Source organism: Impatiens glandulifera, chromosome 8 (assembly GCF_907164915.1).
Source record: "Impatiens glandulifera chromosome 8, dImpGla2.1, whole genome shotgun sequence".
Lineage (NCBI taxonomy): Eukaryota > Viridiplantae > Streptophyta > Magnoliopsida > Ericales > Balsaminaceae > Impatiens > Impatiens glandulifera.
The window spans coordinates 21,720,370-21,738,957 of record NC_061869.1 but is presented as its reverse complement, the minus strand read 5'-3'; the positions used below and the strand labels follow the sequence as shown (position 1 = coordinate 21,738,957).

Below are 18,588 nucleotides of genomic sequence, written 5' to 3'. Positions count from 1 at the left end.
GCTGAGACACTCCCTTCTCCTGAGAATAAGGTAAATGAAGGTATTTTATACTATACCTCCATGAATCTATGATTGGGCTTCTAAATGAACTTGACTCAAACTAGAGGTGAGGCCATAAGATAACTAAAAATGAAGCCCTAACCAGTTTGGAACCTCTATCATGCGTAGGGCACACCAAAAGGCTGGAGTAAGAAGAGTTAGTTGGAGTTCTAGTTGTAGTTTCCTTCTATTCAGTTGAAGTTGACATTGCCTCGCTTTCCTTGCCCTTGATATATTGAAAAGTGCTAGTTCCCTTTTAGCCTACCTCTAATTGAGCAATCATTGTTCTATGCCGGATAAAAAACGAAAGGCCAAAGTATTGGTTAATATGCCTACACGACATTATGATGTTGACGTAGTTCCACTATCATCGTCCAACTCAAGATGGAGGACCTGGCCGATGAGCCATCATCCCAGCCTGAACGGTTTTGATGATTAACCTCTTATTTTGGAATTATCGGCTTATAGAGAATTCTGGGACTGTTAGTTTCCCCTTTAATGAGACATTGAGATGTGATCCAAGTACCACAACACCGACCGTCTTTGGGGCATTCCTTTCCTTTAGAAGATGTGATCTTTGGACCAAAAAGCCATATTGGCTGTTAGACTCGTTCTTCTTGAGTTAAAGTGATTCCTATCGTTTAAATGGATCGAGGAGTTGCTTAGGTTTATTGTTTATCTTATACTATCTAGTATGATCGATCAAGTACAGTATCTTCGTCGGTCTCAATCGTTGTACTTAAAGGCTTATGGTGATCTTATTGGCGCATACCACGGTGGAGTCTTCGACTAGGGTGAAGTCTTAACAAGGTAGCCGTAGGGAACCTGTGACTGGATTGAATCATTTGCGATGGAAATGCCCTTTTCCCCCAACCTACATAGGGCTAGCTTGGGTTAGGGTAGGCAAAGGGTCCAAAAGACACAAAGTCGGGGGCGAGTCACAAAATCCAATAGTTCCATTTTCCTTCTTATTCCAAAATAGGAAATCAAGACAAATCGGGCACTACAGTGAGATGTGTAATCCCATTCCGACCTCGATATGTGAAATCGTCTTGCGCCATATGTATTGAGATTGTTTGGGAGACATGGTAAAAGCCTAATTCAACAAAGATTCTACTTGTGTAAAAAACAAGAAAGTACGAAATAGGGGAGTTGGCTTCTAAAGATGGACAATACGATTATGAGAAACGATAAAAATGATTGATTGAAGCATGAAAGGCGCCGCTAGTCCTACTCTACTAGTTTTAGTTAGAATATGATATTTCTCTATGAGAGCGCCTTCTCGTCCTTTTGGTTGTAAGATGATATCTTTTATTAGCTAGGAAAAACCCGGATTCTCATCTTATTTATGCATGCATTTACTTTTAGTTTATTCCTCTTTGTTTGGTTTTGTATTGACTCGATCTCCGCGATAGAAGAGCAAAGTCTAAGCCTGTAAAGTAAATAAAAGTGTGAAAGTTATCGGGACCAAACTTCACCAGTATGAGAACATAAGACTTGATGAATGGAGTAAAAGAACTTGGGATCGTCGATCTCTTCCTTAAAGATTGGAATGAGTGGATGTCAGTAGATGGTGTTAAAAAATAAATGACTTAAACCCTTTTACGTTACGGTATTTAAGGTATATTTTTTCTTCTGATCGTAGATCTTACATATACGTCGGATATGTCTCTTTTCTTTAGGTTCCGAGTTGTTTTTGGACCTTTTAAGTTTAAAATTACTAAGCTAGTCAATCAACTATATAGCTGCTTTACTTTAGAATTGGGCTTTCTATCGGTTTTGCTAATGTGCCACTCCATGCAATGATCTTTTATTTTAGCGCTTTTTCTTTAGATGATTAGTCTTGCTTCTTATGGACCATAACATAGCAAGGCCTTCAAGGCTGTCCCTACGGCAGAGCCCACTCTTGATATAGAGGAATCGCTGGGCGGTTCCCTCAGCTAATTCAAAAGCCCTTCTTTCGATTGACTCAGCTACTGATACAGTCACATTATAATCTGCTTTTGAATTAGATCAATTGATTCAGATTAGTTTCACAGAAAATTTGTAAATGATCTCATGATCGTTTTCCAATCAATAAATTGAACAAGCAAGCAATATATAAAACCAATCGAACTGAAATATAAAAATTTCAATTTGAATTACAACATGATTGAAAAGTTTATTGTGAATTGGAAAACACTTTTGAACTCTTTAACAACTTTGTGATTACCCATAATCAAGCCTTACAGCCTTATACATATTTCAAAATATTCATGAAAAGTTTGAAAATTTTAATGATGAATTTCTTTTGAAAGTGATTGAGGCTTGAGATTGTATTCATTGCATTCGATTTACCCAAATGAAATATTTATAGTCTCATAAGGTCGGTTGATCGACTAAATGGATCGAATTTCAGACAAAACGTCATTAATGACTTTTGTCTGTTTTCATTCAATTGATCGATATAGGCGATGAAGAAGCCTATGATCGTAGGTGAAAAATCAGCATGTTAGGGTGATAATTTTAAATTTCAAATCAACCGATTTGGTTGAGTATCGATCGAGTTACACTTTTGAAAATTCAAATTTTTGCTTGATGATGATGGTTGTTCGTCGCAAGGAAGAAAAACAAACCAGAGGGGAAACAACATAGTTTCGGGCCGAAATGCGAATGCCTAGGCGTTCCGTCAACGCTCCATTGTGCCCGGGCGTTCTGTAAGCGTTTGGGCTAACGACACTAAGATGTGCGTTAGTTGTTCCGCTGCTTCGCGAATGCGTGCTTCTTTCGTTGCAGCGGGCGACGCGGCTGACTGTTGAGCGTTGGATGAAGTCTGAGCGCTCATTGAATGGTTGTGATTTGATGTACTGATTTCTCTTGATTTCGGCTTTAGTAGATTCCGTCAATTTTACGGCCTTAAAACTTGTTTGAAATTGATTTTTTTTCAATTCTTTTTTGCTTGCGTTAATTGTTCTGCTGCTTCGCGAACACGTGCTTCTTTCATTGCAGTGGACGACGCGGCTGACTGTTGGGCGTTGGATGAAGTTTGAGCGCTCATTGGATGGTTGTGATTTGCTGTACTCTAGTAGATTCCGACAATTTTACAACCTTAAAACTTGTTTGAAATGGATTTTTTTCAATTCTTTTTTGCTTCATTTTTAAACGAAAAAATATAAAATTATTTTAAATAAGCATTTATTTTACCTATCTTTTTATTTATTTATTTAGATTTTTTAGATTTTTATAAATAATTTGTAAGATAAAATGAATATAACTATGAAGCTTTCAAAACAACCAATTAATCTCAAATAAGAAGATCAAACGAGCTCTAAGGTACTCCTTTGACAAACTTGCTTGCTCACCCTACATTTGAATCCCTAGCTCTGGTTGTGACGGAGACGCATCGTACAAAGAAGTGCAGGTGAGATCATTCTTGTCATCAGGAGATTTGAAAAGGTGTAGAAGAGAAGCAGAGGCGATTTCTAAAGCGTGAAAGGGCCCGAGCTTCATTTCAATCCTGTAAAAGTTTGACGGAAAAAGCTGAGGTTTGTTCTTACTACACTATCATCTTACATTGCCGAATTCTTTGGGTTTAACGTTGTGTTTTCTGTTCTTGTTAAATATCTTTATCCAGTGAGTTAAATATAGAAAATTGTGTTGTGAGACAGTTTCTCACTCAGTTTCCTTTACTATATACTAGTTATATTTGCTATATAAATTCCTTCAAAATGTGCCAAATCTAGGACATGCAAATGGTCATAAGTCACTACACGGTCTTTTAAATCAAGTGCATGTAGAATGTAAAAGATGCTGTAATTGGTAGCAGTAGTGATGCATGTGATGATGTAGATATTGTGGTGGAGTTGGGCAGAGACATGAGATTGTATGTTTAGGATGGGTATGTAAGTACATAACCATTTCTATATGTCAATTTCAACTAGAAAATACCTCACAGCTGCTCATCATTTCCATGAAGTACGATTTCATTAGACAATAGGCCCCGAGTCAATATGCATATTCATCAACACCGTCAAAAACACTTTGATTTAGCCACTGATGCCACTGCATTACTCAATGCTGCACCAAAAAGAAACACCACCTATATTAACTTCTGTTCACCATATTAAATAACACAACATTCCCATATTCTTAACTAGAGTTCCATAATACAGTGTAAGGGCAATGCTGCACTATATTGAATTGGCTGCTGTTCCTTATTAGTTTCAGATATTAACCAATGGCTAGAGCTCACATGAAATTTTTGTCAATTATTTCTCATAAAATTAAAGTAAGATCTCATAAGTGGGGATATAAAAATGCAGTTGTTGCTAGGAAATGCTACTGCAACTGCGTGAACTTACTTTTTCCTCATTTTTCTCTTAATTCTTTTTGGTAGTTCTTTTTCATGTGCTAAACAACATGGTGTTTACAACATAAGATTCATATCTGCCTATATTGTTTTCCTTATGGATATGGATTTTTGTTGTTAAGTAAAGAGCAACCCCCCTTCACCATTAGAGTCACCTATAGGAAATAAATAAGTGATCATCTAAATTTTGGGTTATTGATTGGCCTCTAGCGTATGAATTAATATTGGCCAGATGGTTTACTTAATAATAACATTTCTATACCAGAAGGATATACAATAGCTCCCTTCATTTTGGCAGTTGATGCTTTCGGAAGTCTCGACGGCCGAATCTTAGCCATCGATCCTATGTTTCAGTCATGTCATGATTCAAGGACAAATTCGGGGCACTTTGTTTGTTCAAGGAACCACCCGACGTTGAAAATCTTATTATAAATTTTTTTTGGTGCTTGATACCAAGAATGAATGAGCGGTAACAGATTTTGTGGATTTGAAGAACCTCTTGATGATGTGAGGAGTAATTATTGACTTGCACTTATTACATGCTTCATGCGATTCCTATGGTTCGAGGAACATCCTGATGTTTAGAGTGATCATTCTGTATTTTGTTATACCTTTCTTGAGGAAAAGGAAGTTTTGACAAAGGGAGTACTGTTACAAGAGATAGGGCTAGGACTAGTGACCCTAAGGTGGAAATATTGTAGTTGGGATGCATAGTGGTGGCTGTTATGACGAGGTTAGTGGTAGAATAATATAAATAGATAATGACCGGATTGGTGTAGTACGATGAATGTTGTTGTAGAATTCTAATTTCCCTTCTTGAGATCTCTCTTCTTCTCTAAGTGTAATTCTTCATAGCAGTTAAGTTCTCTCCTCACCTGTCAATACAATTCCATGTAATCAATTCCCTAGGTGTTTTTTTTATCAATATAGGCATAAGGACAACAATATAGGCAGATTGCTTTGTACATGTTTACATTATGGGCTATTTATATGCTATTCAGCTTATAGATTGCTTTGTCATATACATCATGATCTTTGTCAAATTGAATTTCTGGAGCTCTAGCTTCCCAATGTTCTTTTTCAGTTTCTCCTTTTTAATAAGTTGATCATTTTTGCATTGGTGTAGGATCTTCTGCTGCATTAATCATGGGATTGGATGGGAAATATTCAAAGTTAGATGAGAAAACTTGCCTACAAAAAGCTTTAAGCTTGCATGCTTATGCTGATTTATCTAATGTTTCTCCCGTCGTCTTTGTCTACCTATTAAAAGAATGCTATTCTAATGGTTAGTATTCTATTTTCTTGACTCGTCTATTGAACCTAGCATATGGTTTTTTAAAAGTTGAAGTTTGCATTAATATGATTTTTTGCTAAATGCTTACAATTGTTACAAGCAAATGATTCAAAAGAAAGAAATGGAAGTAAAGGAAAATGATGACCTCTAAAATAATATAGCTTCCAAGGATTAAATCTACTTATAGTCTAGAGCAATTGAAACCCGAACTAGCTACGAAAATGACTTTAGCTTGTATTTTTTAAATTGCATTTGATGATATTTCAATTGATATGAACATTAAAAAAAATAGAGTATATATAGGGAAATAATTATCAGAAATATACCCCAGAAAATTTATTGAAATCTTGAACTTCTCACCTACAATTCTCTGTTCTTGTTCTGAACCCTAATTTATTTTTTCGAGTTGCTTCACAATGATAATGGGTCAAAACTTTGGCCAGTATTTCATATGCTGCTCTGTTATTTTCACCATGTAAAACCTTGTTTGATTATGAAGAAACACCATTATTCTCTATGATAAGCAATGTGCGAAAATAAATTATCTTAGTTCATGTCTCTTTGATCACTTTAGGCAGTGCCTTTCTTTATCTTGTTGCAGATTTTGCTCACAGAAATTTCACTACTTATAGGTGCATGCAAGGCAACAAAGAAGTTCCGTGTTCTTCAACATCAAGTCCATCAAAGTCTGTATAATGCACCTCAACCTGGACCAGCAGTTTTTGTTATTCACTGCCTCCGCATCTTGCCTATCTTAGGAATATATTCCGAAGGCTTTAGTCACTTACTTCTATCTTCCTTCTGCCGTTTTATCAAATGTGATGGAACTCCTCATGACCTAGTTGAGGCAAAGCTTTTTGCTGCTCGCATGTTTATTGATATTGTTGGTGGAAGCATAATGCACGAGGAAAGGATTCTGATAAAACTACTTGAGGCATTTGATATCCAACTGATAGACATTGAAAATGTCATGGGAAAGGAGGACGTGATTCATATTGGTAATACTGATGCTGCACGCACTCTTGTTGAAGATTATATTTTCAGTTTAGTTGAAGCACAGTCATTCATGACAGCTGTAACTTTATTAGAGCGCTTCTCTATAGACCTATCTGGGGAATCTTTTTTGCTCAAAATGATGAATAATAATGATTATAGAGCTGCAGAAAAGTGGGCTACACATAGAGGGAAACATATGTTATGTGTACTAGTCGAGGAATATGTCAAGAGGAATCTGTGTAAGCATGCTTACGAGACAATTAAGAAAAACAACCTAAAACAGGATTTTCCAGGAGTATATCATCAGGGTAAAGAGAGGTATTTTTATTATCTTGTACTACAGTCATCCATAATATATATATATACTTTGATATCTTGGAATAAAATAATAAGATATTAATATTTAGCTCACTGAAGAATCTTGCTGAAAAAGGATGTTGGGATGTTGCTGAGGCAAAGGCAAAAGGTGACAAACAACTTATTCAGTATATGGTAGGTAAAATATTTGACTTACATTGAAAAGTTTGTTCTGAATCATTCATGTATTTCCCCTTTTCATCTAATATGTGATAGGGTTTCTCAATATATATAGATATATATTGTTTTTTGGGGGGTGGGGAAGGGAAGCAAAAGACAAAAAGCAGGAGCAAAAGGCTCTTCTGTTTCTTTCTTTCCAGATCATCGAATTTGCATATATCAAGGAGGATAAACAAAATAAAGGATTTGTAGTGGGTTTTAAGTCCATAAATCAAATAACCACTCACGTTGATGTCATGAGAAGCTATTTCTACTGTCTCCAGGAGTAGGTTCCTTTTAACTTTGTGATTTCCCTTGAGGATTAATTATCAAGTATGTCTATTGTTAATGTCAAAGAACAAATTAACTAGTTCATTTAGGCCTCCACCACCAAACTGGCAGGGAAAATTAGCTATATACTTCTGAAGTCATTTTTTAAGCGAAGAATATCATTGTGTGAGAATCTTGGTAGAATCCATTATTTAGTACTCATTGCTTCCTTTATGTTTTTTTATTCTTGAATGTTTGGTAACCTTGCGGGAGCAATTTGACATTTAGATTTATGTTGCACTGTCAACCAGATTGGGAATATAGTAAGGGACTCTTTATTTGTTGTTGTTTAAGTAAGTCATTTTCCCCAAGTATTTGAGGTCTGCCACACAAATCCAAGATTCTCATTGAGCATCATTATGGGCCAAATTTTCTCATCCCTAAACAAGCCATTTCCATCTATTGAAAATATGTTTAGCAGCTACACTCTCCTAAAATTATCTGGTTTAATTATCATTAATAATCAACTAATTAACTTTTCAAGGGAAGAGCTTCGGGAAAGAAAGGATTAAAGGCTTTCTCCTTCACACATTTTCTTCCATTAGGAAAAGGGGCGTATGCATCAGATGTGACTACATCGACTTAATAGGGATTTAGCTCTGTATTTTCTTTCTTATGTTGTTATCTCTCTGTAGAAAGTAATTTCGAACAAGAATTATTTATTAAAAAGTTGACCTCTTTCAATATATAAATAAATAACTAATTAATTGATTTACTGTCAAAGGTTTACCTGGCAATGGAAGCTGGATACACAGAGAAGGTTGATGAACTTTGTGATCGCTACTCTATCCAAGGTTTTGTGAGCTCGATAGGTATCCTTTGCAGCTTTTATCATCTGATGTTTCACATTTTTTTGATGATAGCATCCGTTTGTAGAATGAATTGTAACCTTCTTCAGGAGCATTTTGATGAGATATATTTATTCGTTTTGAAAAAAGGAGATGTATTCATTTAGCTTTCAATATTGTATAAGCATTGTTTAATGAGTAACTATATGGCTAGTTTTTTATAGTATGTTTCAATATATGAAGCTGTAACTGAACTAGAATTTCATAAGCAATGACTGCTGTGTACCATAGTAAGTAGCTACACATGGATAATAGGGCATGTGATACATATGGTGAGCTACAACAATGGTTACAGACTTAAATATTGAATAATCCTTTTTGGGCTGAGCTCTAAACATTTCATCAGTTAAGGTACATGTTGAGATGTTTCATAATTATAGTTTGATTAAATATATTTAAAATATAGTGAATTTTTATTTTCCCCAGTTGATTTGGTAGCTACGCATGATAGATGTTGCTGGAAAAAGATTGGTCTGTAGTTGATACATCTGAGATAATTTTCTGTAATTTTGCAAATTGAATGGTATCAATTGTAATTGAGAAAATTACAGGGTCATATTTATGGGTGTAACTTAATTCAGGCATCAACATGAAATATCTCATAAACTAACCACCATTGTCTAGCACTAAATCCTCGAAATGGTCAATTTTTGCCTCACTTTTGGATGTCCAGTATATGTCTTTTTCCTTTTGCATTGCATTTTTCCTTCTAGCTGTTTGAATTTGTATTTATTTAACATGGTACATTGAACCTTCCAAAAAAAAGTACATTTTAGTTGGAGAAACTATAGATGAAATAGTACATAGTTCTAGGAAGTTGAGTGTGCACACACATGTACTAATCATCCTTTTATGGTATTGTACAGACTCCGATGCAAGCCTTCTGCGCATGAACTATTTACAGTTCAATGAATTGGTTTCAGATGATATCATTTGGGTTGACAAAGCCAATGGTTTACTCGATGCAACTTGTCGTATTGAGGGATGCAATGTTGTAGGAATTGATTGTGAGTGGAAGCCTAATTACATAAAGGGAGGTACTCCTAACAAGGTATTTCTTATGCTGCCTAATTGGATGCTTGTGGATCTAACTGGAATGCTTTGAACTCTGTTATTTAGGTGAAGAAATTTCAGTCTTTATTTCTTGTTCAATACTCTTTTTTTTATTTTTATTTTTTTATTTTATTTTAGGAAGCTAGCACGACCCCCACTTCAACTTAAGGCGTTCTAGATGAGAATCAAACCCGTGACCTTTGATCTTTTAGGCACCGATAGTTGCCACTTGAGCTACCCTAGTGGGTTATTTCTTGTTCAATACTGAAACTACAAACTATTTATATACTGAAGTAATCCTGATTGAGGGATTGCATATCTCTAAATAGGTATTGATTATCACCTAATTATCTTCTAATTAACCACTAATCAATCACACATAAGTATGTTAACTAAATATAGTAAACTTCTATAAATTAATATGGTACACAGTCAATTACACATAATAAACGTAGCTTGATATTTTCTATATTCCTCCTCAAGCTTAGCAATAGATGTTTTCTAACCGGACGGATTGAGATCATCTTGATCAGATTGAACTGAGCAAGACCTAGCTAGAATAACATCCGCTCACACAAAGATGCTGTCAACAAGAATCTGTCTATGATGGAGCGGCTGAGCCCACCGATGATTTGGGTCTAGTGTGAAATCTGCGGAGTCTGCCTATACCAGATATGCAGGCTTCCAAACTCAGACCATTACTGCATTGCTGGATTTTGCAATGGGTTACTGAATTTGGCCTCAAGTGAGGTGGCCCAAGTTCTAAGCTTGGTTTGTTTCCTTCCAATATCTTGTTTTAACATCTTGATAGAGAGTAAGAGAAATGCCTAGTGACAACATATAACAACCATGAGAAATGCCTAGTGACAACATATAACAACCATGAGCAGATGCACAATTTGGATTAATTCATGAAGGCCAATGACACGACGAGTTAGTTTGTGAAGATTTAATATGTTACTTATGTCAGGTTTCGGTTGCAACGAGTTAGTTCGTGAAGACCAAGAACGCAACGTGAAACACAACAAAAGCTTCAGTCTGGATGACTTGGTGATTGCCTGATTGGTCAATGGCAATGAGACCTAGATGCTAGCTCTTGTGCTTGAGCCTCAAGTATGAAATTTGGATTAATTAATGATATTATCTTTTCATGGCACGTAACTAGCTGAAGAAAGGTTGTTCATCAATAACCAAAATACGACATTCTAAAACTGAACTCACGAGTTAATGAAAACCATTTGTGATTAATTGGGGAGCCCTTACTAAAGAAACAATGTCATTATATGGCAGCAACTTTTTTCATTACAGGTGCAAGGAACTTGGCTCTGATACCAATGTTACAAAGTAACTAGAAATCTGGGGTTGAAGATAGGGTAAAAGCCATAAAAGATGAGAAGAGAAGAATGGCCGAAGCCCTTAGAAGAGAGAACTTCAAATTTGCATTTCATTCAACATAACCCCTAGTAAAAAGATATTGCCTATTAATATATATAGCCTCTACTACTATTTACAATAATACCATTTACTATGCTTACAAGAAGCCTTAACCCTATCCTACTATTTACAACTATAACATATTGTTTTCTTTTTCCTACTCCATTGTCATGCACATACCCTGCAATGTTGAATCAATAACTCTTTCCTGTATCTTGGTTTCTGCATTTTATAACTTATCATAAAGCTCTTGTATTCTTGTTTGATTGTGGAAAAAACTCACATATAAATGTTCAATTCTTTTGTAGGTTTCAATCATGCAATTAGCTACTGAAAAGGAAGTTTTCATATTTGATTTAATAAAACTGGCTGAAGATGTACCTGATACTCTAGATCACTGCCTAACTCGTATTTTCCAGTCTCCTAGAATTCTAAAACTAGGTAAGTATGATCAGTTTACGTTTTGAGAGGATCACTCTCACAAGCTATATGATACATTCTGTTGAGGAAATTTATATTTGCTCAGAATGAGGAAGAACTCAATTAGAATATTAGGTTATGTGATCTCATTAGATTAGCAAGGATTTGGTTTAATTTACATTCTCTCACAATTATCTTTGTTTGGCCTATTGATACCGAGGCATTAAGTTCTCATTCAAATTAAGTTCTCATTCAAATTAAGTTCTTATTGTAGAATTGTTCTCTTAGAAATCAACTTAGGAAAGTATGATATGAAATTAGGAAGATCTAATTTATTAGCACGTTTTTACTATTTAGACTATACTATTTCATTAAATATTGGTTGTAAAGTGTGTACATAGAGGCTTGTACTTTGTTTTAATTCATTCAGAAGTAAATGGATTTCTTCTTACTCTTCAGATTTACAGAATATGTCATGGTGTCAAAGCAGTGAGTTTAACAAAGGCACAATCTTTTCGACCCATATTCTTTCCGATCTTGGGTGGTTCTCTTGCTCTTGGTGTGTTACTAGGAAATTATAGGGTTCTTTTAATAGATGGTGGGGTGGGTTAGGCTGTAAGTCTTAGTTACTAAGTTAAATAGAAAGCCCAATTAATAGGTCCAACATAATAGTAATTCCATTGCAATCAGCTGTGAAATGAAATTTGAATTTCTCTCTTCTCCAATTCTCCTTATCTCTCCTAATATTCTCTCTTAGTCTCTTCCTCATTTCTCTTCCTCATATCTCTTCTTCTAGCTACTTGTTTCATTGGTATCAGAGACTCTTTTCTGGCACATGTGATGGGATAAACAAGGCAACAGTCGGCTCAATGCTTTGAATTCCTCGGTTGATGCCCCTGCGAATCAAATTGCGGTCCAGTCTGACTAATCACAATGATTGTGCAAGAACTAGGAAGAACGACTTGGTAATCATGATTCACAACTGGCGTGTATGATGAAGCGTTTGTTGGAACTCAGCGAGAATGAGAAAGGACGTGCGGATAGTGGTGCTGGAGAGAATTCGCTTGCACATCATGAGTTCCACAATGATCAGCATCACAATCATTGTGGCGAACATAGGATTATCATGCCTTTACACCGAGTCCACGACCTTTTACACCTTCACCACGATTTTACATGTTCACCATCCCCGTAACTTGCTGGCAGCCGAAACACTCCTTCACTACCCCCTCGATCCTGGAAATATTTAGCATATCTTCTCTCAAGTTGACAACATGTCTCGACTCTTTGGGATTGAACTCAATATTCTCAATCTCAAATAAGGCACCCTCACGTCTACTCTTTGTCCATCAATTCACAATAAATAGACGCCGTTGAGTCTCTCCCTTGGACGAACTCAATCGATGTCAAAATTTACTAGCATTCCCCACAGAGAAGATGCTTTAAATTTTTGCCCGGATTATTGAGTTCAATCCCAAAGAGTAGACTTGAGGGTGTGCCTTATTGTTGCATTGCAGATAACATTATATAAATATTAGAGGATTGTCTGCTTAATTATCTCATCTTGTCTATGGATAATTATTATTGGACTTTGTCATCGGAATATCATTATATTGGATGTATTTTTGTAGGATACAATTTTCAATGTGACATGAAGCAGTTGTCTCGTTCGTATGGAGGGTTTGGATGTTTCAAGCACTATGATATGCTGCTAGATATCCAAAATGTATTTAAAGAACCCAGTGGTGGTTTGTCTGGGCTTGCGCAGGTAAATAACTAATAAGTATCCTTTCGTTCTCTATCTACTGCTGTTTTTATCTTCTATAGTATTCTCTCTTCCCCTCTCTTTGGTTCATCTAATACACTCTTTTGTTAAGAAATTTACTTCACATGCAATATGCAACTTGAATAATTGCAGAAAATATCACTGGGCTTATACCTTTCTGTTGTTTGTGACCCACGAGTTAATAACCTAGATTTTGTATTGTGATATTTTGTTCACTTGATAAAAAATATAATCTTTCCTATAAAAAATAAAGGGTAAGACAGGGTTACTTTAAGAATATTGTTGAATAAAGTGCTCAACTAGGATTATATAATAAAGAGAACAAATGGAGGTGTCAAGATAAATCAAGTCGTGTGAAGAACCTCGTTCATGAAGACCAATTTTTATTAATTTGTTTTTCTTGAAATAGGTCTAACTTTTTATATTAAAGAAGAATGTAAGATGCGTTCATGGTTACAAACATAGTGTAATATGAACTTAGTCTGAACTAGATAAAAATTTCATGGGCAGTTTCTCTGTCGTATCCATTAAAAGAAAATTCCAAATAAGGCCATGGTTTGGAAAAGATCCCAAGGAGGTTGTAAGAAACCAATCTCAACTTCTAGGATTGGACTTTGAAGCTTATTTTAGTCCACTTTTGTTATTTGATTTTCCTTTTTAGCTTCCCTCTAGTCAATTTATGAAATTTGATCATGCCTTATTCTTTTTCTTGTTTTTAATCATGAAATAACCACCTCTGTTCTCTTCATTTTATACAAGTCCTCTACAAAGTCAAAGTGCAATGATCTTTTTTTTTTCAGTAATTTTTTCCTCTAAAGTTTTCCTTCATTTTGTGAACCATAACCTGAATTTTCTACAAAATAATTCCATAGAGTTAGGATTTTGTATTCACAAGTGATGGCCGAATTAAGATAAGTGGAGTCTGTTGCGTGTTAATAGAGTTATGGTTGTTAGTTATGTCTCACCAAAAGGACAGAGAGATAGTTTGGACATTCGAAAGACACCTTATCTTTATAATCCTTCAACTATCTTTAGTTTTAGTAATTGTTCATTTTCTTTTATTATGTAAGAGTTTGGTTCATCCAGCTCATTTCTTATTAGACTTTTGTATAGCTGTCCTTAACAAGAAATGAAAATGCATATTTTATTCCCTGAAATAGATATTCTGTCTCTCATCCCTAAAGTGTTCTAAACCTTAGTCTTTACTATTTTATTTCTGACCAAACCGCCATTATTCTTCCCTAGCTGCAATAGAATCATGCAGTCTTATATATATTCTATGGTCATGGCTAAATTAAAGAGATGATGACAAAATAGTGTATTCTCTTAGCACAATGGACACATTCAATACTGACAAAGCCCATATTTTTTTCCTTTGGTTTGCCATCAAGTAGAAAATATTGGGAGCTGGTTTGAACAAGACAAGAAGGAACAGCAACTGGGAGCAGCGTCCTTTGCATCAGAATCAAGTAAGCATTTTCATTGTTGATCTCGTAATAATTATGTATATCAAACTTCTACTCTTGAGATACCGACAAAAATGAAAGAAAAAAAAAAAGAAAGATAAAAATGATTTTGATGGAAATGCACCAATTTTTCTTGTTCAAATCTTATAACTTCAATGTTGGCAACTGTTTTGTTACATAAAAGTTTTTTTGAAATTTGTAGTTAGAATATGCTGCCATGGATGCGGTTGTGCTCATTCACATATTCTACCATGTTCGGAATCACTCCACTGTTGTCTGTCAAGGGAATTCCAAAGTTGAATGGAAATCACACATTGTAAGTGTGTCCATATGATGGCAAAACTTAGATATTATTTTTATTTTATAATTTATGCTATTTTGTTGTTATCTGATAGATTTATTTTGAACAAACATCCAGATTTCCAGCATTGATAATAACCTAAAGAAAACCAGATGAACGTCATGTCTGGAGCTGAGGAGGAAGATCCAGGTTAACTTGTCTTTATTTTTGTGAATACTCTCCAACTATAGGCATAGACTCAGAAGTCAAAACTGTTCATACTTCATACTCCTCTTTTGGTAACAAAAATCATATTCTCTATTTTATTTTATTTTAAAGAAACAAAATTGCTTCATACAAGATTTTTCTTGTGTTAGTTTTACTTGATTAATAGTATGAGCGATCTTTCATGGATTGGGACCTCTTTTAGGTAGAATCAATATTCAATACACTATTATTTATAGATGAAGATTTAGGAACTTTGAATATCCCACTTTTTAACCCTCCATGGTTTCATACAACTCATGTTTCCATGTTCAATAGGGGAATGAAATTTCCTTTTCAGACATCCTCTTTCATTGGAACCTATTTCATGTTACAAATGCCAATCTCTGCCCATTTAGGCTCCTTCTTTTGAAGGAGGTGTCGCGAAGAGCGCAAGTACCTTAGAATGAAACCAAAATCAAATGATTCATACATCCTCTTCCATTGGAACCTGATTCATGTTATAAATGACAATCTCTAACATTTAGGCTTATTCCTTTGAAGGAGGTGTCACAATGAGCCGAAGTACCTTAGAATGAAACCAAAATAAAAATAAAATTCTAAAGTATAACAAACCAAGTTTATTTTCTAAGTAAAACTTTTAAATTAATCATGATAAGCTGATGGACTTAGGCCTCATTCCATTTCGTTTTTTTTTTTTTTTATGTTTTTCAAAAAACACTAAAATCAATCACATCACTTTTCTCTCTCCAACATTGCTCCTCCTTCTTTTCTATTTTACCCTTTACTTTTTTATAAAATTTTCAACAAATTTAAAACACTTTTTTCCCAATTTCCTCAATAATCTACTCATTTTCTCACTTCAAAAAATTAATTTGGAGTATTTTAAAAAATATAAAATGTCAATTGCCTCCTCAAAAGACTTCCTCCTCCGTTTGGAGTATTTGTAGCTCCTTCACCAATCTCCACTGATCTCTCCTCGAATTATAGTGATTACGGAACTGGCCTTTATCGTGCCATACTTGGAATTTGTCGAAAAAACGATCAGCCAATTTTCGGTAAAGCATATTTGTGAGGTAGTCTTGTGGCATACGACCCTCACTTTTCTCCTCGGCTAAGACCTCGAGGAAGAACGTACAACGTTGTGGATGACCCTCCCATTGAGCTGCATCGTGTCGGTGCGAGTCCCTCCCACTGGACATGGCAGCTGCACTTGTACATGAGTTGTAAGATTACTGAAACAGGTGGGTTAACTCCAGATTTGTCGATTTTTAACCTCTAAAAACACGGATCTACAAGTAGTAGGGTTCGATTAGGGTTTGATGAACATACCCTTTTCGAATCTGAAATTTCCGACTGGAATTGACGTCGAAGAACCGGTGTCTGGAGCGACTGACCTCCCGAGTGGCGGTGGTCGTCGCACGGACATGACGGAAGAGAGAGAGAGGGGGAATATGGTGAAAACTATCTATAAAAGGATGACAAGACTGTAATTATTCTCAACTTCCATGGGTGAATGAGTAAATAATCCAAAAGAAACCCTCCCAAAAAAGCACAGATGGAATACTATTTTTTTGAAAAAAATTGTTTTTAAGCACGAAAAAACCAAATGGAATGAGGCTTTATTAAAGCTTGAAAAGATTTCAAGATTGTGTCACATATGATTTATTAATAGCTGATTTTTAAAGTACATCTGATATTATTAATACACCTTAGATTATTTAATATTTTTTTATATTTGTCCTATTCAAAAATTTTACGGTTACAAGACTGCAATACTTTTAAGTCTTGTACGCTTATAAAATGTAAATAAAGATAATTAATTTATTGTTAAATTGCTGTTTCCAGAAAATGATCAGGTGAGGAAAATTTATAACAGTACAATATTTCCCTTATTCTACAATGCTTTAAATATTCCATTACAAGGCATTAATTACACATTTAACCACCACAACAACGTCAAATAAAAAACCTAATATTAGTGATGATCAAAAAAATTATGTTGCACAATATTTTTTTGAGAGCTGCATTAATGGTGTACCACTTAAAGGAAAGCTCACAAAGGCAACAAGAAAGTTCAGCTACAGTTGTTAAGTAATCAGTGACAGTAGTGATCCAAATTCAATTAGGTAATCACATTAATGTCATCAATAGAAAAATAGTTAGAACATATTAAAAAAAGAATAGTATTTGATCCAGAAAAACTAAAAAAGTTCAAATATCAAAAAGAGGAATATTTAGAAACATAACCAAAGAGATGGAGGTGAGCAAAAGTACTTCTGGTTGGTGGTTCAAAGAGGGACCGATCAAAACTCATATAAATGCAATCAAGTCAACATTAACTGACAAAAATATGTACAGTAGACTGAAGTTTAGCTTATTATCATTAAAGGTTGATAATGATCAGAAAATCATCAAATTCAAAAATATGCAATTAACAGTTATGAGAAGTGGTTCAATCTTACAAAAATCAATGAGAGATACTATATTGTCCCTGGAAAAAAAAACATATAGGACTTGTCAAAGCAAAAAGGTTCATAACCAAGGTTATGTTCTTTTGTGTAGTGGCAAGACCCGTATATGAGATTAATGGTTAGTATTTGTTTGATGGTAAAATTGAGATATTTTCAATAATACAATATGTACCAACTCAAAGAAAATAAAAAAACATGCCAGCAGGTATAATGGAAATAAAAACACTAGAATCAGTCACTAAAGAGATCACAAAACAATGTTTGATCAACAAGGTAACAAATTTCAACTCTCTCATGTATTAAATATAATATTAGAGTAGTTATAACAAGTCTCCAAAATAAGACTGTAATGATAACAGTCTTATTTAGTGATATTATTACAGGTTATCCTAACAATAAAGGTTAAATGACCAAATTTTATATGGATATCACAATTCAACAAGACACTGTTAGACCTCATATAGCATATAATGATCCAAAATTTAGATATATTGCTAATAGTGATACGCTTTGCCATTCAAAGTTTTACACATTGCCATTTTGGGCGTCCAACTCAAAGCTCCCTCCATATCATTCAAAGCTTTACACTTGTCATTTTGGGCGTCCCACTCAAATTTTACCTTTCCAAAAATGAAAAGTATGGTCCTTATTTATTACAACTATCCCCACTTTTTACTTATATGACACTCAATTAACACACACTAATCCTACACAACTCTATTAATTCGTCCCATCTATACCCTATAACTCGCCAACTCAATTAAAGTTCTCTAGATTTTTCCATTATGCAACTCTAATCCTATTATCTACCTCTCTTTGTCTCTCTCTTCTCTCACTGCTGTCTCTCTCTTCTCTCATCGCTGTCTCTCTCTTCTCACAACATTTGACCCTCCATATCTTGCCTCGCTATCCGATTATGTCCTTCCCTTTTTCCAATTCTCCGGATAGAAATCAGCCATAATCGGTATATTTTCTAAAGGATTCATGGGTCCCTAAATCGATACTGTATTTTTGGTAGCCAGTGTGGCTGGATTCGATTCTAGAAGGATTTGGAAGCCTATTTTCACCGTCGGCGGACT

General features: G+C 34.9%; 2 protein-coding genes across 4 annotated transcripts; one reads left to right on the top strand and one right to left on the bottom strand.

The window, feature by feature from the left end:
• Positions 1-3,335: 3,335 nt before the first annotated feature.
• Positions 3,336-15,170, top strand: LOC124912354. 3 transcript variants are annotated; one of them, XM_047452962.1, is made up of 11 exons: positions 3,337-3,563; positions 5,514-5,672; positions 6,314-6,995; positions 7,085-7,169; positions 8,248-8,335; positions 9,238-9,422; positions 11,167-11,299; positions 12,910-13,046; positions 14,459-14,533; positions 14,733-14,846; positions 14,949-15,170. In XM_047452962.1, the coding sequence occupies exons 2-11, from the start codon at positions 5,534-5,536 to the stop codon at positions 14,985-14,987; spliced, it is 1,677 nt and encodes a 558-aa protein (XP_047308918.1). In that variant the 5' UTR covers positions 3,337-3,563; positions 5,514-5,533; the 3' UTR covers positions 14,988-15,170. The 3 variants fall into 3 exon arrangements, 2 of the variants coding, with proteins under 2 accessions (XP_047308918.1, XP_047308919.1); XM_047452963.1 differs by lacking the exon at positions 3,337-3,563 and adding an exon at positions 4,986-5,120; XR_007096653.1 differs by lacking the exon at positions 14,949-15,170 and having other exon boundaries at positions 3,336-3,563; positions 14,456-14,533; positions 14,733-14,749.
• Positions 15,171-15,704: 534 nt separating this feature from the next.
• On the bottom strand, positions 15,705-16,468 carry LOC124912463. Its single transcript, XM_047453089.1, has 2 exons — positions 16,368-16,468; positions 15,705-16,248 (listed from the first exon to the last, which is right to left on the bottom strand). Exons 1-2 carry the CDS (start codon positions 16,462-16,464, stop codon positions 15,950-15,952), a joined length of 396 nt encoding a protein of 131 aa, XP_047309045.1. The 5' UTR covers positions 16,465-16,468; the 3' UTR covers positions 15,705-15,949.
• Between the last annotated feature and the right edge of the window lie 2,120 nt (positions 16,469-18,588).

Bases quoted from the DNA above. Each gene is read 5' to 3' on its own strand.
- LOC124912354 (XM_047452962.1), top strand. From the start codon at position 5,534: ATGGGATTGGATGGGAAATATTCAAAGTTAGATGAGAAAACTTGCCTA. The intron at 5,673-6,313 runs GTTAGTATTCTA...CACTACTTATAG, and splicing joins AAAAGAATGCTATTCTAATG to GTGCATGCAAGGCAACAAAG. The intron at 13,047-14,458 runs GTAAATAACTAA...GCCATCAAGTAG, and splicing joins GTTTGTCTGGGCTTGCGCAG to AAAATATTGGGAGCTGGTTT.
- LOC124912463 (XM_047453089.1), bottom strand. From the start codon at position 16,464: ATGTCCGTGCGACGACCACCGCCACTCGGGAGGTCAGTCGCTCCAGAC. The intron at 16,249-16,367 runs GTATGTTCATCA...ACTCATGTACAA, and splicing joins AAATTTCAGATTCGAAAAGG to GTGCAGCTGCCATGTCCAGT.